Consider the following 24,993-nt stretch of genomic DNA (forward strand, 5'->3'; position numbering starts at 1 on the left):
GACAGGCTGAACTATTTGTGTGCAGCATCTTTTGATTGATTCACCCTAAAGATCATCAAGTAAATGAGAGAGGATGTAATACTTGTGCAGGAAACATTCCACAGCGGATACATTGATTGCAACACTCAGCCAGCTGCCGTGTGCCAGCCTCCTCTTAAACAGACTTCATATTTGATTCTCTGATTAAATATTTTGAAATAGAGAAAAAAATCAGCCCTAGATTTGTGCTTCCTTCATGGAACCTGGTATTCTTCCAAGGAAAATCACATGAGTGACCAATGTCTAGCCTCCTCCCTCTCTTCCTGTCATCAAGAATTACAATTCTATTCCCTTGGTCCTTGTCCAGCCACAGAGACCACTGCCACTCCACTGCCTGGCCTCTTCCCACTAAATCCTTGGATCAAGACAAGAGAGCCTGTTTGGTGGCACATCTGGAGACTGGATTTATTCTTCCAACCTCTATGTGCATTTTGCCTGCCTGCTCCTCTCTGACTCCTCCTCTCTCACCACAGCAGATCCATTTTCAATCAAAACCCCACTGAAAGCCCAACAGGACAAGAAAAGACAGGGCTGAGAATGAGGAATACCCTGAGATGAATACAGAGTCAGAGAGTCCAGGACCCATGAGGAAATTAGCAATGAAACCATCAGCTGAGTAATTTGCCCCAGCAGCAATCCCAGCCAGCAGGGATGGCCCTGGAGCCAGAGCTGAGAGCTTGTGCTCTCTGCAGCTTGCAAAAACAAGTTCTTTTTCCACAGACTGAATCCCAGGCTGACATCTCCTTTATGAGCTGCTGAAAAACACCATTTTCTGGACGAGCTCTGCAAAAACACAGTGACACTTCCAGTTTATGAGCAAGCCCTGCCACCGCTCACCGAGCCACAGCCTTGGAGCTGTCAGAGCCGTGCCGAACGAGAGCAGCGGGGCCAGGAGGCTGCTGGCAGCTCTGCCGAAGGGACGTGCTCATTTCACATGCAAATGAGCCACACAAATTGAGACCAGACCCTCCTTCTCCCCTCTGAGCCATGGTAAATTGCAGAGGCGGAAGGCAGGTGAAGGGTCTCCGAGGCAGGTGAAACGCAGTGGTACAAGGGACCCAGCATCTAATTGGAGGCAAGAGGAGAAAGCTGAGCACTCACCCAGGGCCCACAGGGAGACACAGCTAACCCTCCCTCCTCCTGAGATAAGCTCCATCACGAGATTGTCCAGCCTGTTGGGTTAATGACTCCTTGAGGCTAATCAGCGGTGCCAGCACCTACAAATGAGGGCCCTTCTCTGCTGTAGCTTCCATCCTTTCTCTCCTTCAGCACCACCAGGAAAATAAATAAATAAAGCAAGCCTGTAGATCCCATCCAAGCTGAACTGCACGGGCCATCGCAGCCAAGCAACAAGGTAAGTGCTGCAGGTATAGGCTCAGCTGTGGATTCTGGGCTCCTGCCTACTCTTCCCTTCTTTTCAAAGAAAATAAAATTGAGTTTGCATCGACTACTGAGAAAATGAGACAACATTATACAGGACACGACCCTCTGCAATCAAATTAGGACATTGCAACACCATAGCCAGCATGGAGTGTGTAGCCCTGACAAGGTATAGGATCAAGGAGAATGATTTTATGCAGTAAACATTAAAATACAAAAGGAAAATGAATCATATCAGGACATCCATCAAAACTAGAGTAAGAAATAAGTTTGGAGTGGCACAACAAGCAGCACTCCTCTCTTGGGGCTTCCTTCTCAAGTCTTTTTTGTGTTCCCACTCAAACTGGCCAGACACTTCTCAGGGCTGGTCATTAAAGACATGGCAGAAGTTGGGAAATATTTTTGCCACTTGCTGTACAACTTCCTCCCAGCCCCTTCCCCAGAGCTCTGACAGTTTTCAGGGGAGTAAAGCCACTGTTCACAGACTTTCCAGCTGTGGCCCAAGAACAGCACACCCCAGGGTGCTGATTTCAGGGGTGCTCAGATCTGTTTAGATACAGGACCAGGTACAGCAGCAGGGCTGTTCCTCACTGTACCAGGACTGTGGGCATGTAGATCTGGAGCCTGGGCTCTGTGCAAGCTGGGACGTGAGTTCTGCCACCCTAGGCTGGTCAAAACCCAGTTCAGCCAAACTCCCTCCATGACTGTTTCACCCATCAGGCAACATGCACCCTGCTAGATGTGGGAAGGAAGACACAAACCTTCCTAAACTCCTGATTTGCTAAACTGATTTACATAGCAGTCTGTAGCAGTGGTTTCCCAACTGCATAATGAGTATGTTAACTTTGGCTAAAACAATTCTCCAGAGATGAAGGGATGGAAAAAATAATCGAAACAAACTGTGATAGAGTTTTTGATTAAGCAGCTGATGATCAATAAAAGTTATCTGCGGGGCACAGAGTGTTAATGAGCTCCCATTCCTGTATCAAAGAAACACCTGAGCCCATGGTCCCTGCTCCACAGAGCCCACAGAGGTTAGCAAGACTGCTCCTACTGAACTGACAAAGTGAGAATATGGGCTAAAATGTCCACTGGTCTCACCTGCCCTTATTCCTGTTAAAAGGGTGATGGTGGAAGAAGGATGAGAAATAACCTTAAAGCAGGATGTGGCTAGAAAGAGAGGAATGAAAAATGTTAACAACCTGACTCAGACTTGAGGTGCTATGTTTGGGGGGGAAAAAAAATAAATTGAAAAGGCATTCATGGCCTTCTCAGACAGCTCCATTTATTTAAAGAGGCCTTGGAGCTCTGCAGCTGTAACACCAACACCTCTACAGCAGGGAGCAAGAAGGACCAGCCAGTGAGGCTACCAGCTCCCTGCCACCAGTGATGCAAGGCACAAAGTGACTCACACCACATCCTGTCATTGCTATCCCCTTATCCTTTCCCCCACAATGTCATTGAAAAACGGTGTTAAATCTCCGTAGTTCTTAATATCTTAAATTCATCCCCAAAGATCCTGAAGCATTAAAGAGTGGACTTTATAGAGAATTTCTCATAGTAACATAGCCACCTGTTTAATAGCACACAGCAGCAAGGCTGCACAAGGGTTTCAAAGAGCAAGTGGAAAGGAGAGCTTCATATTAAAGCTACAGAGAAGAGACAGAGGCTCAGATCAGCAGACACATAAAATATCACTACCTCCGCCTGAATTTAGCTATTTCACTGTAACTAATCATTTTGCTCTTCTAGAAATGTCTGGAGAACTGTTAGTGACCACAGGGAGCTGCTAGGATCTTTGTATTACATTTCCTCCAAAAGTTCCCTCCTCTGACAGCCCAGCCCAGCCTGCCTACAAAAGGGATTTGTTTTCCCAAAAACCCACTTAGCCTTCCTGTCCTTAGAGGGTCTAGGGAAAGCTGAGAAAAAATCAGCAGACAGGATACTTGCTCTGAAGTGTCCCACAGGGAACAGAGGGGATGAACAGCACATTAGGATTTCTCCCCCAATTTCTCAAATTCTCACGGAACTGGGGTTTGCAATCGCCCTCTGCAGAGCCCATGTCAAGACAGATCATTAATACCACTCGACACTGAGGATCTCTTGTATTAAAAAAGCACAGCAATTACTTAGTTCAAATCTCTATATTATTCATAAGATCTATATCTATATCTATCATGGATATGGTATTTACACTGCTATGGGGAAATGTAATAAATAAGGCAATAAGCGTTTTCTTCCTCCAGGTCAAGATTAAAGTCTGCATCTTAGACAGCAATGCTTTCCTTGGGCAGCCAGGCTCACATCCCAGCCTCCCTGCCTAACTCCTGCAGCCAGGGACCAGAGCCAAGTTGAAAAATCACTGCTCTTCCTCTGAGCCCAGCACTTGGGTTTTAACACACTCCAATGACTGGAGGAGGCAATGCCCAGGTGGAATGAGACCTGCAAGGAGAGGTCTCTTCAGAAGTAGTCAAGAGACCAAAGCAGAACATATTGAGACTGTAGCATGGCCCCCATGAAGGTGGAAAAGGGAGAATTTGATCTAAGCTATCTGGAAAAGAGCAGGAAAGGTTCAGAATTGCCATTTTCTGGGATCATAATATGCAGCTGACAGCTCCAAGGATGTGTTTATCCATCTAAACCCCTGACTCCAAAACACTGGCTGTGAGAGGACTTCAGGTGGGGACTCATAAACATGCAACATGGTCCAGTGGGCTGAACATGGGCCAGGCTGCTAGCTGTCAGCAACCTGGCGTGACCTTGAGCAAATTGATGTCTTTCCAGCTGCCTCTCCTCATCCATAAAATGGAGATGAAGATGCTCAGCAGCCCCTTGGTGGGCTGGAAGGAGAAATGCCTCTTTCCAGGAAACATTGTAGATACAACATGCCAGGTTAGTTCTCCTCATTAAGAGGATAAAATCTACCCCATGCCTCAGATATTCAGCTGCCTGCTGTGCTCTCAGTAATGTTCCCCTGACATTTGGGCTCTGCTGGGATCTGGCACAGGAGCAGAACACTCCCACCCCACCCCGTCTCTGGGATTTGCCCAGAATTTATTTTTAACACAGCCTCAGTGCGAACATTTGTGTTGGGTTTGTATGAACTCATGCTGATCCCTGACTCTGAGCTCGTCTCACCCTGACTGTGCCAATAGCCAGGATTGTCAAAAGAACAGAGGGCACAATCTCCCCCACCCTCACCAGGAGTCTGACACGGGGCAGACCCAAAGCCTCCCACCTCATTCCACATGGAGGAAGGAATCTTTGGGCAGCCACCTCAGATGGAGCCATTTCTGCTGTCCAGGGTAACTAACTTGCTCTAAAGCACAAGACATGTTCAACAGGGCCTTGAGCTGGGCTTAAAATGACCTTTCAAAACCATGCAGCCCACGCTAAGACCTTTATTTCCCTGGTTCTGGAATGTGAGCAGTGGGATAGAGCTGGAGCCATGGCCCATCTGAGAGAAGACTTGGAAGATTGGGCTGTAACTTTCTGATTTGCCAAGCCCTCAGGTATAGCTTGAAACACAAGGTCCTTGCTCTTGCATACACCTGCTGGCCACCACCTCCCTTGCTCAGTGCTCCTCATCAATTACAGCACAGAGACACAAAATGACTGATACTTTTAATACAAAGAGCCTGTCATTTATTTATTAGCTGGCGACAGGCCCTGCAGCCCTGGATGGATGCATTATAAATCAGCTGCATTTCTAACCATTAAAAATTCATCCAATTCATAATGTAGGATGCCTATAATTTCCTTATTAGTGTTGAGTATGAAGGATTTTTCTTTCTCCTCCCTTGGCTCTTTGCATTCCCAAGATCTTGCTCATCTGAGGATTAGCTTGGCTTAATCCTGCAAGAGGGAGGTGGAGGGGTGAGAAGGGCTGGGAGAAGGGAGACAAGGACTAAAGAAATTTTGTTCCAGTGTTTTCTCCTAATTGCAATTTCCCATATATACTTAGGAGACTTAGCTGTCTCCTGTCATGCTTATGGGAGCGAGAGAAACTGCTTGTCCTGAATTTAAGAGATGTTTGTATAGTAGGAGAAAAAAAAAAATTCCCTTTAATCTCACAAAGGGAAAAAAGGAGTATGGTGGTTGGACAGGGAAGGATGATGTAAAACCTGTTAAAAGTACAAGTAAGATAAGAAGAGGTGTCCATACATTATAAACCAGTGCATTTAAAATAGATCAAACATATATATGAGATTTATATATAAAAATAAGTAGCATAGTAGACTTCAGACTCAGTGCTCTCATTCAGTGAGGAAAAATAGGTTAGTAGGCCTGACATTTTTACAGACCCACAGCGGTGACAAAAACTTCAGGTGCTGCTGCAGCATCAGCAAAGGAACTTGGAACGAGCATCAGAAAAAGCTGAGTCTACATGAAACTGTAAATCATCACTTAATTTGAGTGCTGCATCCCATGTTGACGAGGCTTGGCTGCAGAGAGCAGGACAGCCTGGTCCTTGGTGTGGTACACACAGAAATGATGTTCATGCTTTCACTGAGTCCCAGATTGTTCCCATCTCTTAAATAGATGTATTCAGGGAGGGGCAGGGAGAGAGGGCTTGAACAGATTCAAGCCAAGCTCAGCACTAGGTAACTTGCAGTGTGTTTAGGAATGAGTGTGCAGGAATCTAAAAATTGATTATGCAATAAACTCTGCCTCAATGGGAGACAAGCCCAGGCAGTGAGAGCAATGCTGTGACTCCAATGTACTTTTCACCTTGAGAGATGCTTGCATACAAACCTTACATCAGCTGCACATGGAAATGGGTTTACTGGGTATGTTCACTTCAGCAAATCACATCTTGTTCAACAAGGCCAGTGCTTTACTCTCAGCCATGGTGAGAAACAGCTGCTTCAGGTCAGGGCTTTGGGAGCCCACAAGCAGAAGAGGAGCTTCCATGAGCACCTTCCTTCACCCCAACAAGAGGAAGACAGACTGCAGGATGCTGAGGTGGGCTGGAAGTGTCCAGCAATCAAAAATGACAATTTCTGCATTTTTGTTATCTGAAGCAATTGTGCTCTGCTCCACCTGCCCTGTGCTGCTGGGAGACGTCTCTGTCTGCCCATCCCATGTCCTCAGAGCCAGCCACCACACAAGGCTGGGAACCAAAAGCCTCCTTCCAAACAAGAAAATCTTGAGGCAGGATATTTTTTTACATGAATCTTTCCCCAGGTTTCAGGACTGAATGGGATGTTTTGGGCTGTTTAATCCAAAAGCAGCACTAAGCACAAGTTTGAGGTTTTTTTAACCTCTACTGATGTGCAGGTTCTCTGCTACATTCTGGGTTGTACTTGTCCCACAGGGCAGCACCACTATTAATGTTCCTGCTGTGTGTGTGGTCATGCAAAACTGCTCCAACTCCTGAACAATAGCAGCTATTTTAAATTAGGAATCACAATTCAACCAGACAATGATCAAACAATGAGAGCCTCCAATCTCCAAACTAGAGACACTTCCTGCCTGATTACAGTGAGGCCCCATACACTTCCGAGAGATTTTAATCCTGACAAAGACCCAGGGGAGACTAAAAAATCTCAACACAGTGTCCTTGCAAACTGGGAAGTCCTGGTTCCTTCAAGGGCACCCCCTAGCCAGGAACATCCTCTTTATCCCAGGAAAGCAGAAGTACCCCAGCTGCCAATCATTATAAGCCACAAGGAACTCATTCAAAAACAAGACAAATGTTTAAATGAGGGCCAAAATTAATCAATACCACCACTCAGCCCATGCACACATGCACACATTGGCTGTTTTTACAGCGACCCACAGCAAAATTCACACAATCCATGATCCATTAGGAGGACACTTGACACCTGGGCTGCCTGAGTCTGCAATAGCCCAAGGTGGAGAACTGTGCTGCTACCTCTTGTCTTGCAGGGATGAAACCAAAGCCCTGAGGAGTGCTGGCTGGTGAACAGAGCCTTGCTCTCTCTGGCACAGACACCTCCTTCAGGTTTAAGCACACCACAAGCACAAATGGATAGGGAGAAGCACCAAGACCCAGACACACAGCTGGTAACAGAGGGAGTGCAAACCTGGGTTTATCCCTATTGTGTCCCACTCCTCTGACCCTGCCACGATGAGTCTGGACTCGTGCCAGACCATGGGTGAGTGGGCAGGGACACTGTGGGGTGTGTGTGGACGCCAGGGAATGCTGCAAGAGGAGTGGGAGCTCATCTCTCTGTATGAGATGAGCAGGGGGCTGGATAGCAGGTGGAATGTCAGGGTGTACATGCACATCCTCCATGAGATGCTGCATTCTTGGGCACTCTGGTCCAACCCAACTGATGCAGGGAGTAGGCTGCCAGGAAAAAAGAGCAGCCTGCTGCACTAGAGCCACTCCAAATCCAGTAGGAAAACAGGTCAGGACCTCCTCTCATCTGGCTTGTTAAGTTCTTGACAGTTCACACATCACGAGCTCCCTTCCTGAAATTGCCCCAGGTGAGCCAGCCCTGCTTCCTGGCCCCAGGAATTAAACAGTCCAGTGGGGATGCTTTTAGGCAGAGGAGAAAGCAGAGTTTTGTACCAGACAATACTTCCCTGTCAGCTCCTTGATGTCTGTATCCAGCAGTCTCTCCATAGGCACGTCACCAGCAGCAGCCCAAAGCCACATTCTTCTTGATTTTAGGGTTTCTCTTCGTCATGGATCTCCACCACCAAGAACCAATGTATCATCACTCAGCTGTGCTGCCAGTGTCACTTCCCCATTTCGGGGCTGGAGCCTGCTGGTCCCCCTTTGATCCTGGGTGTTGGTACTATTATCTCCAGTAAGCACAGATTAAAGCAACACAGAATGGATCTAAAATCCAAACAGCAGCAGGAGGTGATCATCTTGTGCTCAAACCAAGTCAGGTGCCCATCCCATCTGGAGCAAGCAGGGCTGCACTTCAGCTCCTCCTAAAGCAGGCAGGGACCAGGCAGAGCCACGCTGCTTTTCTTCCTCATGGTACAACCACACAGACAACATCTCCAGAGCTGGCTGAGGGGTAAGGTATAGGCAGTGGAACTTGCCAGCCTTTCCAAGATATCCTGAAAAAAACTCATTTCTGCAGCACCATCACAACAGGAAGGTCTGAAGGGTGAGACTGCAACTCAAAGTGCAGGTGCAATAGGTGGGATGGGCACTCCACTTGTGCAAAAGTAGGTTTGACTTCTGGAAAATGTGGGTATTTCTTCCACTTGCTCTTTCAGGGATAGAAGAAATGATGCAAAGCAGAAAATAGCTCCAGGTAGGAAAGCTGAGAGCTGGGAAGGTTGGCCTAAGTCCCACTGTCCATGGTGTGTCTCCTGTTGGTCAGATGTTGCAGCCTGGGCACGAAGGTGATTCTGGGCACAAGGGAAGTTCAGTTCTTCTCTGGTGGGGGACAGAAGCAGTAATTTTGGTTGCTCACACATTCCTTCACATACCTACAATACCTGCTCTGGGAACAGCCAGCCAGAGCCCACAAGGCTTCTTCAACACCCAAATCTTTTGCAGGATGTTCACATCAAACCATGGAGCTCAGAGCAGTTTCCATGAGAACCAACAGCAAACCAGAAGGGAGGGAAATTTGGAGGCAGAAGGTTATTGCAGACCCCCAATGCCTTCACCTGTTGGCAGCTGAGCTCTGAGGTCAGGGCTGTTCCACAGCCCCCAACCACAAGCTCAGGTTTTGCTACAAACAGTGAGGAGACACAGCACAGAGCAGCAAAACACACATAAAGGAGTAAACAGCTACTCACAGGTCCTCGTTACAACCCTTAAAACACCTCACATGAGCTGAGTGAGGAGGACAAGACTATGAGACCATGAGAGCTCCAGCTCAGAAGAGTCTTCACCCACAAGTGCCTACTTCAGAAGAGTAATGGGAGCTGGGTCCTTCTGCAGAAGAGCCTGGGACTTCATTTTAGAGGAGACAAGAGGAAAAGAATAGTTTGGAGAAACAGCCGAGCTCTGTGTGAGGGACTGAAACCTGTGGAGCCTGGCCCCAGGCAGGGCAAGGGGAAGCAGAGTGCTGCTCACTTCACCCTGTGCTCCACATTTATATTACATAAAAAGAATATTTGACAAATTTTCTTATCTCTGGGAAAAAAAAAAAAAAGGAAAAGTTTCTTTTTCACTACCAACTGTTTCAGTTTTCTTTTTTAGGCAAATAAAACTACAAGCACTTATGACTTCAGTTTTATGTTGCTGCTGTTTTTGGCAAAAATGGGACCATGAACTGACCGAAAATAGAAATGCTGCATACTTTTTATCTTCCCATGCCCAGGATGAACAAAACACGCTAGGCAAACAAAAAAAATTAACAGTTCTAAGGGTAAATATCCTTTTCATTTTAGTTTTTGAGATCTATTGAAAGCAGAGTTAAGAAAATCTATTTGTTTAAGAAATATGATTTTTGAAATGACCATGATGTTCCTTCTAAGCTGCACTGAAATAAAAGATAAAGACAGGGTACTGAGTGAAAGAGTGCTGATGGCGCTTTTATTGTGTGATTTGCCTTGTTTTTTTCTGAAGTACTTCTTTTTAGCCGATTACCACGTATTTACAGTTAGTGTAATTATATCTAATTACTTAATTAGCATGAATACGTGTAATTACTAACTTTGAATATGTAATTATGTCAGGGCAGCCTGTAATAAATGAGGTTGAAAAAAACCCTCATTAGGACTCTAGGAAAGGACGGCTGCTCCACCCGTGTGGAGAATGCATCCCAGTCCCCAGACTGAGCCAGTCCAGGAAAACACAGCCAGCTCCAGTCCTGGCTCGCAAAATCCTCCCCCAAAATCAAAGAATTTGCCCCAAAAGTTCAGCTTCACATTACTTGTTGCAACTGAGCATCCACTGCTGGGATGCAGGTGGGGATCTGCCCCCCAGATCAATTTTCTCCATCAGGGTTTGGATTTTTGTCTCCAATTTGTGTAATTCTCCAGAAGACATGCTTTGTTAGATGAGAAATACAAGGGAACTGAACAACTCCAAAACTGTGCTGTGGCATTTGAGTAAAGCTCAAGAGATCAGATCCAAGAACTAATCTGCATCTGATGCATTGTGCTTAGAATTAATTACTACCTAATTACTATTATTAAAGTAAAACGACCTTCCAAAATGTTTCTTCTGAAACATTACCAATATTTCACCACAGAAATCTCCAGCTACTCATAATTGCAAAACTTGAATTTTGGGAATTCAAATCCTGAACTTCTAGAGAGGGGGATAACATAAGGAACTGCTGTTACTGACGGGCCTGCCCAGAAGGACAAACAGCAACATTCTGGACAGAAATGGGGGTAGACTGGATCATGTTTTGCATTACCAAAATCTCTGACCATTAGCTGATGTTATGTAGTCCTAAACTCTCATCATCATCAATTTGCCCACTGTGCTTGCCACAAGTCCCATTGTTGTCCTCTGATGTATTTATTTCCAGATATAGAGGTGCAAACTCATCACAACCTGTTGCTCTTTGCCAAGCAGATATGAACTTGGTTTCCCTTCCATGTGCACAAGATCAGGAGAAAAAGGTCTTTTTAGCTTATCCTTCTAAAATCCACAATGTTGGACTGTCCACATTGCCAAGCTCTTTTCTTAACCCTCCAGGTAGGGCCAAGGACAGCTGAAGCAAGGACAGAATGCAAACCCAGCACGGCCCAGAGTTACAGCACAGAGATGAGGGAGCATCTTCTCATCAACTAAACGCTTCAACATGAGAAAACACAGTGATGCTGGTGTCTTCTGTGCCTCTTTGAGAAGCCCTCATCCAGGAAGGGAAAGAGAATTCTGAGTCAAGCTTGTTCCCCCTCTGCACTAAGTCAGGCAGTAACAGAAAGAGGATGAGACAACTGCAAAAATCCCAGAAAGGCAGAAGTGAGGGCTGGTTCCAGTGTCCTTCATCCCATAAACAGGAGGACAGCACATTCCCAGAGAAGAACAGGTCTCTGTCTCCTTGGGGACACATTGAGAAGAAGATCCCATGGGCCAGCACTGCACAGAGGGAGCGAGAGGCCTCCATCTAAACGGGCAGGGAGCTGCTCTCCATATTTCAGCTGCAATTCCATTATGCAGAGCTAAGTGGCTGGGAATAAACATCCCTCATCCCTGCGTGATAAGTGATGCTTGCTGGTATGGAGGGTGACAGAAATCTATATCACATCAATGTACTATTAATACTGCATTAAGCACACAGAGTTTGCTCCCCTCGCTGCAGCACGGCAGTGGGTATCAGCATGTCCTCCACCCAGGCAGCATCCAAGAGCACTGGGATGCTTGCAGGAGGAAGGAAGGAGAAAAGCTTCGTGTTGGAGAGGGAAAATGCTTGCTGAAGGTGTTGCTCTAGCAACAGCTCGGTGCAAAGGAGAGATGCTGGGTGTCACGGAGCACCTTTGCTCACAGCTGGGCAGCAGCTCTGGAGGAGGTGGTGGAGTGAGGAGTTTGCATCTGTACAGGCTCAGCTGGGCATAGAAGCACTCCCCAGCCCAGAGGAGCTCTCTTTAGAAGTGACAGCAAAGGGAGAAATGTTTGTGTCCAAGATCTGCGCAGGGAGATGGAAAAACCCTCCAGCATGACAACCACGGGGAGAACAGGAGCAACAAATATTCTGCAGACCGGGCTTATGTTGAGTAGAGCACATCAGATCAAACAAACCCCTTACAGCAAAAGCTCCCCAAAGCATGGTTAATTTAATAGGTGAATTATGAAATTTTCCAGCCTCAAGCAAAGCCACCAGTGAAGTCAGAAGTTTTTGACCAAGTTAAGGCCTGGGGACTAAAATAAAAAACACACACCAAATTCAACTCTGCCTGAGGAGTCATGGATTGGGTTTTGCCCCACGAATGACAAATCTAAAAAAATTAGTGTTTTCAACATGAAAGCACCCAACTGTAGTTTGCCTCTTATCATCCCCCAAAGGAGTACCAGTGTTGTGGGGTTTGGTTTCAGCCCCACTGCCTTGCAGTCCTGGAAAACCTGGAGCATTCCCTCCTGTGGCACCCTTCACAGGAGAAGCGCCTCCAGATACCACCCCAAGCATCTCTGTGAACCCTTCAGATCCTGCTCAAACAGCCCCATGAAGCTCTGAGGTCAAATCCTGCTGTGAGTGACTTCCCCTGCAGCCCACCCAGCTCTGACAAGTCCCACAGGACAAAGGCTCAGAGCAAAACTTAATCCTCTGAGGTTTAAGCTCTGCTACAGCCTCAAAAGCACCCACGTCTTGCAATGGTCGGCGTGCAGATTAAAGAGATTTGAGACAGCACAGCAGGGAAAGGAAGAAAAAGTAAAGCGGGGGAGCCCTTCCTCCCAAGCCATCAGAGTTTGTAAATCATTTTGAGATGAGGTGCTATAAGAAATGTAAAATATATAATTAACAGCACAGAAAAACCACGCTACATTCAGCTTCTCCACTCCTGCCTAATCACCGCCCTCCTCCTCCCCTCTCTACAAACAGACCAAATTTAGCACATTGAAATGAAAATTAAGGGAAAGCCAGGCACGTTCTTTGGGTACATCCCATCGCTCTGGCGAGTGAAGGACAGTGCTAAGGGCTTGGGCACAAGCCAGCAGGACCCATGAGGGTGCACAGTGGGGGCTGCCCAAGGGGTACCTCAGTGGGAGCAGCAGTTGCAGCTCCCCTTCCCCAGATGGAGGCAGGAGCAGCGTGCTCCTGCTGAGCACTCAGTGCCACATGGCTTCATGCAGGCTGGGAGATGGGCCTTCTCCCTGTTTGCAGGGGCTGAGGTCTGTCTCCTGCCCCTGTGAGCAAAGGAAGAGCAGAGGTGACATCAGCACAGCACTCCCTGCCTCTGGCTGGGCCACAGAGATAGCCCAAGCTGAGGGCTTTTCACCTTTTGTTTTGCAGGATCTTTATTTTTGCAGTTCTACCTGGAACCAAGACACACCAAAAGGATGCGAAATACAAGAGAGGAATGTTACCCAAACCTCCTGCACTGCTCAGCTTGCATGTCAGAGCTGGAAAGAGGCCTGGGAGAGCTCAGCTACCGCCTGTGAGCCGCATGCTGGGGAAGGCTGCATCCCACCACTCGCGTGGGAAGTGGTGCAGGACTCCCAGAAAAGCATCCTTTTACACAGCACTTTTCTTTTATGCTCAGAATTTAGAAACACAATGTGGAGAGGGACACTTGATCACCTCCTGCTAGTCTAATGAGCCCCGTTCACGGACCAATTTTATACAGGAAAGATGCAGAAGCTTTACAGAAGCCCATAAAATCAAGACATCCACCATCTAAAATTCCTGGAGACAAAGATAGCTCCAGGCGTCTGCCACACCTATGCCCATGTATCCTGAGCTTCCCCCTGGCCCTTTGGGGAGCCAAAGAGGCAGCCCCATGACTGGGAAACTGCTGGAGGAGGAAGGGGAGGCAGGTCCTTTCCCCAGCCAAGCAGGGGTCACATCCATCCCCACGCTCCCAGGGGGCTCTTGTTCACACCTGGGACCTCATGCTCGGAGCTGATGAGGAAGAGCCCGGCTTGGAATGGCACTTTCAGGCAGGGGTGGGGAAGGTGACGGGTGGGTGGCAGAGGGAGGGTGAAGGGAGGTGAAGGTGAGAGTGGAAATTCTTTTCTGGAAGCATCTACATGTATGTTGTGATTTCTGAGACCTGAGATTCACTTTGGTTTCTGGACCATACCAAGACCCACTCTCCTCAAAAACCTCCTTCTCTTCTTCCTCATCCTCTTAACCTCTCCCTCCCGCCCTCCTTCCCCCAGCCCCCCAGCCCTCCCCTGAGCCCTGCTGGGGGCACTCACACGTGTCTGGCTTGTGGCAGTTGTGACCTTGTCGGAAGTACTGGGGGTTCTCGATGACGGGGATGCGCGTCATGCCGATCACCACCGTGTCGGGGCCGGCGTCCAGCGACGAGGGCGTCGTGATGCCGTGGTTGATGTGGTGGAGAGGGCTGGCTGAGTCCTCCTCGCCGCTGATCACTGCCACGGGACCTGCAAGCAGCACACACACCCGTCAGGGACAGCAGAGGACAGGGAGGCCTGTTTATCACATGCTCATTGATGGATCACCACGCTAGCCCACGTCCTAGCGTTCTGTGACCGTGTTCACAGGGGTCCGAGGATGAGGGGAGAGACGAGGATATGACTCCATGTTCCAGAAGGCTTGCTTTATTATTTTATCATATATGTTGCATTAAAACTATACTAAAAGAATAGAAGAAAGGATTTCCTCAGAAGGCTAGCTAAGAAAAGAATAAGAAGGAATGATAACAAAGGTTTGTGGCTCAGACAGAGAGTCCGAGCCATCTGACTGTGATTGGCCATTAATTAGAAACAACCAACATGGGCCAATCAAAACCTGTTGCATTCCCCAGCAGCAGATAATCAATGTTTACATTTTGTTCCTGAGGCCTCTCAGCTTCTAAGGAGGAAAAATCCTAAGGAAAGGATTTTTCATAAAAGATATCTGTGACAGCGTTCCTGCTAGTTGTCCCATCCCCAGGCTTAGTTTCTCTGGGAAGCTCACAGCATAGGGAAAACATCTCAAGTTTTCCTTTCTGGCTTTGAGGTACCAGGCTAAAAATCCCAAAGGGTTAGACAACTACAGGTGACACCACATCAGAGGTGAGTCATGCAAAAAGTCCTCTCCTAGGGCTGTCATGAGAGAGCAGTTGCTGTGGTGCCTGTGTACTCTGGCATCACAGGCTTGGCAGAAATCATAACCAGGCTTAGATTGAAGAAACATCACCCCCGAAGAGTTAGTTCACCTGAAATCCATATTTGTGATATGTCTGTTGCCCAGTGTGTTACCCATCTTTTTGCCCTCCTGCAGCTTCACCTGAGCAAACTCACCAAGCCCTTCAGTCAGGCTGATGCCTACAGGGACCCACAATGTACTGGAACAGATCCTGCCCAGCTCAGGATCATTCCCACCACCACAAATGGCAGCATTTTCCCCTAACCTTCCTGACCCCCAAAATTCACAGCACCATCAGGCAGGCAAGAAAATGAAGCAAAGTAGTCAGGCATGCAAGGTAGGAGCAATGGAAGGCTTCTGTCCCTTATGTTTTATTTTGGTATTAGACCCTCTAATACACTTTTCAGCTATTCTTGCTGCATTGCTGCTGGACAAGGTAGGTACCACAATGAAATCTTGCATGAGACCTTTTTAATATTTTAACGTGAGAAGAAAATCCACACTCAACAAGTGACACTCCTTTTCTCCTCTCTGGATGTTACCAGGGACTACCAGAATCTCAAGTAAAAAGGAGCAGAGATGCTGCAGTTAGGCTTTCAACTTATTCAGAGCAGCCAGCCTTTTACCTACACTGCATAAAAAATGCTCATCTCCCATCAGTAATGTGCTTCTAATTGCACAATTACTTTATTATGTAGCACTGGCAACAAAGAAGGGACTCTTCAAGCCATTTTACTCTCCAGAGCTACTGGGAGGACGAGGCGAACACCAGCTCCATGCAGCCATTCTGCCTGCATTAATCTAGTCTAAAGGCTGCTCATTTTTGGAGCTTCAAGTATTGTTTGTTCTTCCAAGTGGGATATAATAAAGTTATTGTGTAATTAGCAGAGTCTTGGCAGCTGTGACAGGTGTTTTAGTCACGAGGAAGAAAGCTCTCGCCCTTTACTGTGAATTCCTTCTGGCAGGTTCTGCCTTTTTTAACGTTACTCCCCGCGCCCGCGTGACTTCCCAGCTCTTGAGGTGCAAAGGCAAAATTCAGCTTGTGATGCAAGATGCCTCTGTTGGGACTACACATGGTGTATTTCTCCAAACACAAAAAGCAAATGGGCAATTTTGGTTTGAATGACTTTTGTTCCTTTGCAATGTCAATTCATTGCAGACAAACCAGGAGGACTCGGTTTTGTATGATGTGCACATTCCTTAAGCCACACCCTGCACTGCTGGCTGGCCCAGCTGTGGTGGGAAGGGGATAACTCTGCATTTCAAGGTGCAGTTTAAAAAAAAAATCATGAAAATATCAACTGGTATAGACTCGTGTAAATAATCTGAGAGAAGACCCTGAAGATCTCCCTTGCAGTGGGAGAGGCTATTGAGGGCTTACTGCTTTCCTTAAGAAGCCTAGGCATTGCTCCAAGGAATGGAGCCTTATCAGGCAAGAGGATGTGAAAGGCCTCTCTGGTAAATTATAGTCAGGTTGGATGAGACTTAGAGCAGACTGGGCTCATGGAATGTGTCCCTGTCCATGGCAGGAAGGTTGGAGCAGCTGATCTTAAAGGTCCCCTTCCAACCCAAACCATTCTGTGTTTCTGTGTGAAGGAAGTTTTCATTGCCTTCTATTCTGAGAGCAATAACCCCATCTTTGTGTCAAGGAGCAAAGAGGATGTAAGAAACCACGGCACAAACACCAGGCTGACACAGACCCTGCTGAGGATCTGCTTTTCAGGGACTCAAAAGCTCTGCCAGCATTTGACCCTTGCTCAGCATCTCTTCATTTTTAGGGAACACAAATCATGGCAGTGTGCCTCCAGCACAGGCAGGTTGAAAGGGCATGGCTACATCTAAAAGGGCAGGGGACAATCCAAGAGGTTGGGTACTTGTGAGAACAAGCACAGCAAGCACCTATTAGCCAACATTCTTGTGGCCATTTTCCTGGAAATAAACAGACCCAGAGTTTGACCTTCTTTACACTCCACAGGGTTGGTTTTTTTCCTGTGGTTTACTTCTTAGGAGGACTTTCTTCATGTGTTATCTTAGTTTCATCTCCAAACATATCCAAGATCTTTGAGGCATGAGGTAACCACATCTCAGCTGATCCACAGCTGCATCCTCACTCCTCACAATGTTCACAATGGACATTGTGCCCCATGAATGGACTCAGCCTCTGAGTCATCCAGTTCAGGTCAATGTCACCAAGCTTATCCATTTACAAGATCTGCCAACCCTCAAAAGCCTCAGATCTGATCTCTGATTGTTCATCTCAACCCCTTCACATCTCTGCAAAAGTGGGAAGCCCCAAGAACTGCGAAGGCAGAGGCACCACAGGGAGAACACAACTTGTAAAGTGTATTCTACCCTTGCAGTATTCCAGAGACAGTTTACTGCCTCCAACTGTACTCACAGGTCTTGAAAAAAACTGAAATAAATCACATTCCCAAGAGTCCTAAGGAACACTTACAACACATTCACTGCATTAGCCTTCCAGCTTTCCAAAACAGTTCTGGTGATTGTAGGCACTGATTTGACATGCCCTAGAACATATAATTAATCTCAATATCCTCTAAAGGATGTCATTTGATTAAAGGCAATTTTCAGTTGAGGACTTCTCCAAGTTTCTCCTATTAGGTTGTGGGGTTGTTGGGTGTGGTGGGGGAGTATAAATCTGGACAATATTAATCCCTACAGCCACAGTCGTGCTGCTTTATCACATTAATTCTCTCATTTCCATCTCTTCTAGCTGGTCACTGCTGAGATCCAGTTCTCTCAAAGCTCACAGCCTCTCTGTTGTCACTCTGAGACTCAGATGAGTGCTGGACTCAATGTGCAAGCCTGAGACAAACTTTAAAAACATCGTGGATATCAAACAGCCACCAATCACTTTTATAGGTGTGACTATTGCCCTGACTCAAAACATACTCTGCCATTAGCAATTCCTGGAAATAAAGCAGCTACCTAAACTTCAAATTTTTAAATTTATCTTGGCAATAGCATATATTTTTTTTTGCTTTTAAGTAGGCAAAGAGGTCCAGTTTTCAGATGTATAATGCTGATAAATAGCTTTATTTGGAAGAATTCTCACTGGTTTCACCAGTGCATTTTCCAGGTAAAGGTAAAGGAAAAAAAATTAAGCAGAAAAAAAAAAAAAAGAGAGTACAGATTTAGGAGATTTAACTTTACCTTCCATTTGACAGGGAAATGTGCAGAGAGAGATAGAAAAGAAGACAGTTTTGTATAGTAAAAACGTATAATAATAGACAAAAAGGTGGCTTGGAGTAATTCCTAATGTACCATCCTGTGATTTTAAAACATTATATAAAATATTTCAGAGCTTTTCAGAACAGTGGCTGTTTTTGTGAATAACTCAGCCTGTATTATGGACAAACATACTACAGATATTAACTATTAAAAGGGTCTATTAAAACTTTAAGAAGTCTGAAACAACTGAACTCTTTTCCATGCAGTTTTCCTGACAAGGAGGCAATTCCAGCAGTAGTGATGGAGGCACTCCACCACTCCTTTTCCCTTTGAGGAAAGGCTGGGAAGATGTTAGGGCTGCCCAGGGTTACCCCAAGGGAAGAAGCAGCCACTGCTCCAGCCCCTTCACAGTGGGAGAGTCAGCCACAAGGACCTGGAAATCAGGACCAAATTCATCTGATGTTCACCAAAGACCAGTGAGGCAGCTTGGAAATGTTGCTTTTGGAAATGCCACAAGCAGCAATTCTGTTCTGCCTTACCTCCCACATCTCCTCTACAGCCAACTCCTCTTTCCTGAGAAAAACACCTCACTCAAACACCACCATTCCCAGCCTCATCTCCAACCCTCTGTTCTGCCCCAGCCTCCCAGCCAGGCTGCACTCCATCCATCCATCCATCCATCCATCCATCCCAGAAATTTCCAACTTGTCTCATCTCTTTGCATCCACCCTGGCATTATCATCTCTGTAAACACTCCTCCAGATTAACCCAAAATCTCTGCTTTTCAGAAAATCTCTCATTCTCTGTTCAGCACTGTTCCCTTTGGCTAAACTGGGGTTTGGCTTGGTGTTTACCTTCACCTCCCTGTTTATCTGGAAGCTCTGTGAACAGGATGCAGCTTTCAGTCCATTTCTCTGAATTGCCTGGTTCATTCACAGTGTTATACAGACAGCTTGTTACTCATGAAAAATAAAGCAAATAATAATAGTAATAAATAGTAATAAATAGCTTAGGGACCCCTGTTTGCAAGATCATATCATAGTGGGAAATTATTTATCAAGGCTAAGAGCTATACTTTATGATAAAACAGGCTCAGGAATATAGGGTACTGTATAAATAACCATAGATTAGAGAAGATAATGGTCAATTGTCACATATTTGCAACAGAATGAATGCCCCAAGGCAAACAGGTGAAGAAACAACAAAAACTCCAGCTTGGCATTACAGCAACCTCTGCAAAGCAACAAAAGCAACTGAAGGTGAAGAAAACATGACCTCTAAGGGAAAACTGAAAGAATTATGCTTTGTGTTCAGAGGAGAAGACTGAAGGAACACGTGATAACAGCCTTCAAATATGTAAAAGGTTGCTGCAAAGAGAAATATAATAGCTGTTCTCCACGTCCACTGGGGATAAAACAAGAAATAATAGGTTTAAATTGCACTGAGGGAGATTAGAGTGTGAATGGTCTCCCTGATGCCTCACGGCACGGCTGGTTGAGCACAGGAACAGATAACCCAGGGATGCTGTGGGGGTTCAGCCACTGCCAGGCTGGGGAGGGAGAGGTTAAAGAAACTTCTGTCAAGGACAGTTTAGCTGCAGGGAGTGATGCCGCTCAGAGCCCTCACAGGCTGCAGCACTTTTTACCTGGACCCAGAGCCCTCAGCATCTTCCCTTTATGGTGCTTCCAAAGAAACTCCAAGGAAGGGTCTCTCCAGTGCTGCAGAATAGTTTGGGCAGCATCAGAGGCACTGTGGGTGTAGCTCTGGTCTCCAGCATGGTTTCAGAAAGGACAACTCCCTGCACATCCCAGGCTCAGGACAGAAACCAAGCTTTCTGAGGCAGAGAAGACTGATGTGAGTGCTCAGGGCCATGGAACAATCCCCTCTCCCCACCCACGCCTTGGGGAGCTGTCGTGCAGAACACCATTTTTTGATCAAAAATGATCACTGCAAGAGCTAATTGTGCCATCTCCACTTTCCTTTGTAATATAGAGAAGCCATATAATTAACCTAGTTAATTAGGAACTGTATATGACCCATAACTAGGAAAAAAAATCTCTCCTAATAAAGTGGGTCACCATGCATTGTATAGCAAGCACAGACCTCATTAAATTCCAATATATAGTATATAAAATCCCTTCCTCCTCTGACTCCAAACCCCTGTTGGCACTTCCATATTTCCCCAATCATAATCTTAAATTCTGTTCTTCAAAAGGTCATATCACCAACTGGCAAGTGGATGATTCCAAGGCTACATCTCTCAGCCCAACTTTAGAACTCAGAGCTACACGCACGCACATAAACAAGGGTAAAAATAACCTCAAACTTCAGCTTATCAGGAAAACAAACAAGTTTTAAAAGAAACTTAAAAAAATTACCAACCTTTTGTTGGAGCTGAAATCAACCCACACCCCAGGGCTGATCTCTGCACTAGCAATGAGAGGAACTGAAACTCATAAAAGAATAAGCGAAAGCACAATAAATACAATTAAAAATCCAGCCATGCTCAGAGCAAGATTGCATTTACTGTCTCATAAAGAGAGCCTCGTCCTTTCAGGCAAACAAAAGAAAATCAATTTCTTAATTTTTATTGACAGATGTGGGCAGGGAGCCAAGGCAGAGCTCGGTGCCTAGGCGGAGCCTGCCACGGGCTCCAGCTTGTTCTCTGCCCTCCTGCAATGGGAAGCAGCCACTTCTCACCCCCAGAGACACCAGTCCCAACCACAGGGTGATCTATCACCTCTTCCCCCGAGCCACAGCAGACCCCTCAGCTGTGTAAAACAATGGGGTTTTACCAGACCTCCCTCCTAATCCCAGCACTCAGCGCCTTCTTTGTCGCCAAGCAGCATCTCCCACATCCATACAGCTCAATTCCATCTCCACGGCCCAAATTCACCCCAAGGTATCCCTGCATGATGCCAATGGACCTGGAGGGCACTGCTGCAGAGGCTGGCTGGAACAGCACAGCCCCTGGTTGAGCACCACTGTGGTGGCTGAGGAGCTTCCAAAGGTGCCAATTCCTTCTCTGCCATAGCCCAGGGCACACAGACTCTGCCGTCACCCTTTGGGGAAACAGCACAATGAAAAATCAAATCCTTCAGCTTTGCAGGCAGATGAAGACATCAAGAACATAAAACTGAACTCTTAAAGGGATAAACTCCAAATCCTCAACCCCTCCAGTAAAAAGGCAGGAGCAAACAACATTCCCTTTTCCCTCTCAACAACATGATGGGTTTGAGATCCTGATGATCTCGAGGAGATGAAGATCCCTCTGAATTTTATGGTAAAAGGAAGGGACAGGCCTGGGATCTCTGCACCCACCACTGCTTGGGTTGGACACGTGTCTCTTCCCCCACTTGCACCTCCCAGCCCCTCATACACTGCAGATGCATTATCATATAAAAAAGCTGTCAGATCCGTTGTCAGTGGGCGATCCCTACACAGGCAATCCTTAAAGCACTTTCTTCCCTGATGCAACGCTGCCAAAATACTGCCATTTACAGAAGCCCCTTTCCATCTTTACATATTGACATTTCCTGCTCTCTCTGATTTTTTCAGGTGATTGCAGCAGGGAGAAGGCAGCTCTTGCTACAAAAGGGGGTGCATCAGGGCAGAGGGGCTGCAGCAGCCCTGTACATCCCCCCTTCACCCTTTCCAGCCTCCAGCCAGTCCTCTTTGGAGCACCACTCCATCTGCTGTAGAGGATGTCCAAACTCCCTCACTCCTCCCATGTCCTTCCCTTACCACTCCTTCCCAAGTTTATTTATTGAGCTTAGACACCAATCCTATAAGCACTCACACTCAGGAATGGAAACATTAAGATCAAATCATATAAAATATAAAGTCAATGCATATGACGGCACAAATGCATAAATCCAGCAGAACAAGAAACAGAAAATGCTTACAGTAAAAATGGTAATACAATCTGATAATTAAAAAGGGTGGGATCTGACAAGCCAGAGCCATGCATAACAGCAAAGACAGCCAGCACTCACAGGAAAGCAAAGCAAGAACTTTTTTCATCTAGGCTTAAACTCCAGCCCAGTGTTACCAAACATCTTCAGCTCAGAAAGTGTCTGACCAGCAAAGAAACTGACAACTGGCCACAGGATAACCAGAAAAATATTTTAGAACGTGCAATGCAAGGATTTGCTGATGCCTGAGGGATTGACAAGCCAATACCTACTCCCATGCTATAACATATGGGTACTGGGAAGTTGGCTCATTTGCCAAGATAAAAAGATTTTCACTGCTGAGATCAGGTGAAACAACTAGCAAATGGTGCAGGCAACAAGAGAGCAAGAAAAGTAATTTTTATTCAATTGTAACTGCAGGGAGGGAGATAGTTTAGTCTGGCAATGCTGCTGCTGGCATTCAGACCATACCCAGTCACCCTCCACCATTCCTCCCACCTATCTTCTCCCATTTGCTGGTAGCAAGATGTTTTCCCCACTGCTGGGCATGCATGTTCCATGCATGTTGTGAGGAGGAGCCAGCTGCAAACCAAACATCCATTCTTGCAGAGAAATCTGCTGTGATGGCACCTGTGATGGCAAGGCAGAGGTGGCAGCAGCAGGGAAACTCACACCTGGATAAGGCAGGAGGAGTGAGCAGGGACACCAGGAATGCAGCATCTTTGTGTGGCCAACATCCCTGCATGGCTCTGCTGCCCCTGCCCCAAGGTTGGGGTCCAGGAAGGGCTGGTGAGGCAGGATGGGTGGTTGTTGGGTACTGGATGCACTACAGTACACCAAAACAAATCCCTGTTGCCTTATCTTCAACGCACAATTCCCTCTCTAAGGTATCATCTTCATTTGAAGAGCAAACCTCATTTCCTACTCCCACGTCTCCATCCAGCCCCATCAGCTCCAGAGCTGAGCAACATCCTGCCTGCCCCAAATCACAGGCTTATTGCCATTCACCTTTCTCCACCCTTTGTTCCTCTTGACTAGATTTGCTTCTTTTTTTTTTTTTCCAAGCAAAGTCACCAAGCTGTCACCTCGGGGGCACCTTGAACTCCAGAGCAACACAGGCTTTACAAGGCAGGAGCCAGGCAGTGCCTGGGCAACGGCCTCACCAGGATCTATTAATCTCTTGGCTCACTCATCCCTATCACAGACACACCGTAAAAATGATATAAGCATTTCATTCGAACGGCGCTGCAGAGAGATTGGGAAGAGCATGGGGCCAATTGATTTCCAGTATGTCTGCTCTTTACCTCCAGGTATAAATACAACAGCAAAATCAATCGGAATAACATCATATCAGCTTTCTAATCTCTTCTGTTTGCGAGACACACTTTATATACTGCAGCATTTCCTACAGCTTCTCCACAGGAGCCTCCAGCACCTCCGCACCCCTCACGTGTAGGAGCTTCCTCGCTCCTGGTCCTTCCTGTGACAAGCTCCAGGAGCTGCAGGGCCAAAGCACAGGTCTCCTCCTGCTCTGTAAGGATCTCCCAGAGGAATGTGCTGTGGCAGTGTAAGAGCATTGCTCAGTGGCACCTGCTGAGCCCAGGGTCATCCTTGTGAGAAGGGAGATGCTCGCCCGCTCACACCCCACTGTGATGGACACTGATGGGCAGCCAGGTGTCCCCAGATCCACTGAGGATCAGGGGGACAGTCCCACTGACACAGGAACATGAGAAAGGCAGCAGCACCCTCGGGACCCCGTGGCTGGGTTTACCACATGTGGCCCTGGTGCCATTTCACCTCCTCATGAGCATCCAGAGTGACACCACACAAAGACCCAAGCCTGGAGCAGAGCTGCCTGCTCAGCACCGAGCAGACACATTTTCTTTCTGCATTTCTAATTTATCATCAGCCTAAGGCTTTTTATCCTCTCTCCTGGCCTCCAGCCACGGAAGAGGGGGACTGTGACAAACTGATAAACACTCCCCCCAAGCCTTTGCTTGGGTGAAAAGGCAAATGAACCGTGAGAATGAGGAAAGGGCTGCCTGATGAGGTGCCAAGGGGGCATTTAAGCAAACTGCAGCTCAGCACCAAGGTGATGCTTTGCCCCACCTCAAACCAAACCTTGACCAAATAGGTGCTAGATGGAGAGGAAAGGAGACGTGGTTTAATCATAGAATCACAGAATGGTTTGTGTTGGAAGGGATCTTAAAGATCATCTACTTCTGACCTCCCACCATACCTTCCACTAGACCAAGTTGCTAAGGGTCCATTTATCCTGGCCTTCAACACTTCCAGGGATGGGGATAACCTACATCTTCATCCATTCTGCAATTCAGATGGCAAAGAACATGCATATGGTATGCATTAAGGCAGTGGCAACCGCATCATTTTCCACACTGTGGCCATCTCTGGGATGTGTTATCTAACCCAGCCAGTGTGGAGCTCCATTAGCACAAGAGGGCCCCCAGTGATATTTGGCAAGGGGTCACTGGCAGCTCCACCACCAGCATGTCCAGCCTGGTGCTGGATCACTGACCTGAGCCAAGAGCGTGATGCTGCAGGAGCCTGACCCTGTGCCAGAAAATGCTTAAAACAGCGAGAATCACTGAGGGCCTGAAAGCCAACAGCTGGGACCACTGCTGCCCTCCTGCCTGAGGCTTCTCCTGACCTTTGCAGAGACTGATGCCCAGTGCTGCTTAATAAACAGCATCCATGGAGCAAAAGCCCTGCCAGCAGCAGCTCTGCAGCACAAGCCAGGGCAGCAGAATATGCTTCCCACCAGCCAGGACCACTGCAGGCTGAGGACAAGCATTAGG

General features: G+C 47.0%; 1 protein-coding gene across 3 annotated transcripts in view; it reads right to left on the minus strand.

Annotated features, from left to right (window-relative positions):
- The window catches only part of NTRK3 (neurotrophic receptor tyrosine kinase 3), a 203,862-nt gene that overhangs the window by 77,862 nt on the left and 101,007 nt on the right, over positions 1–24,993 (minus strand). For all 3 annotated transcript variants that reach the window (XM_059482378.1, XM_059482380.1, XM_059482379.1), the window contains exon 12: positions 14,177–14,365. In XM_059482378.1, the coding sequence (XP_059338361.1) occupies positions 14,177–14,365 (189 nt within the window). The remainder of the gene's footprint in view (positions 1–14,176; positions 14,366–24,993) is intronic.

Source organism: Ammospiza nelsoni, chromosome 14 (genome assembly GCF_027579445.1).
Source record: "Ammospiza nelsoni isolate bAmmNel1 chromosome 14, bAmmNel1.pri, whole genome shotgun sequence".
Lineage (NCBI taxonomy): Eukaryota > Metazoa > Chordata > Aves > Passeriformes > Passerellidae > Ammospiza > Ammospiza nelsoni.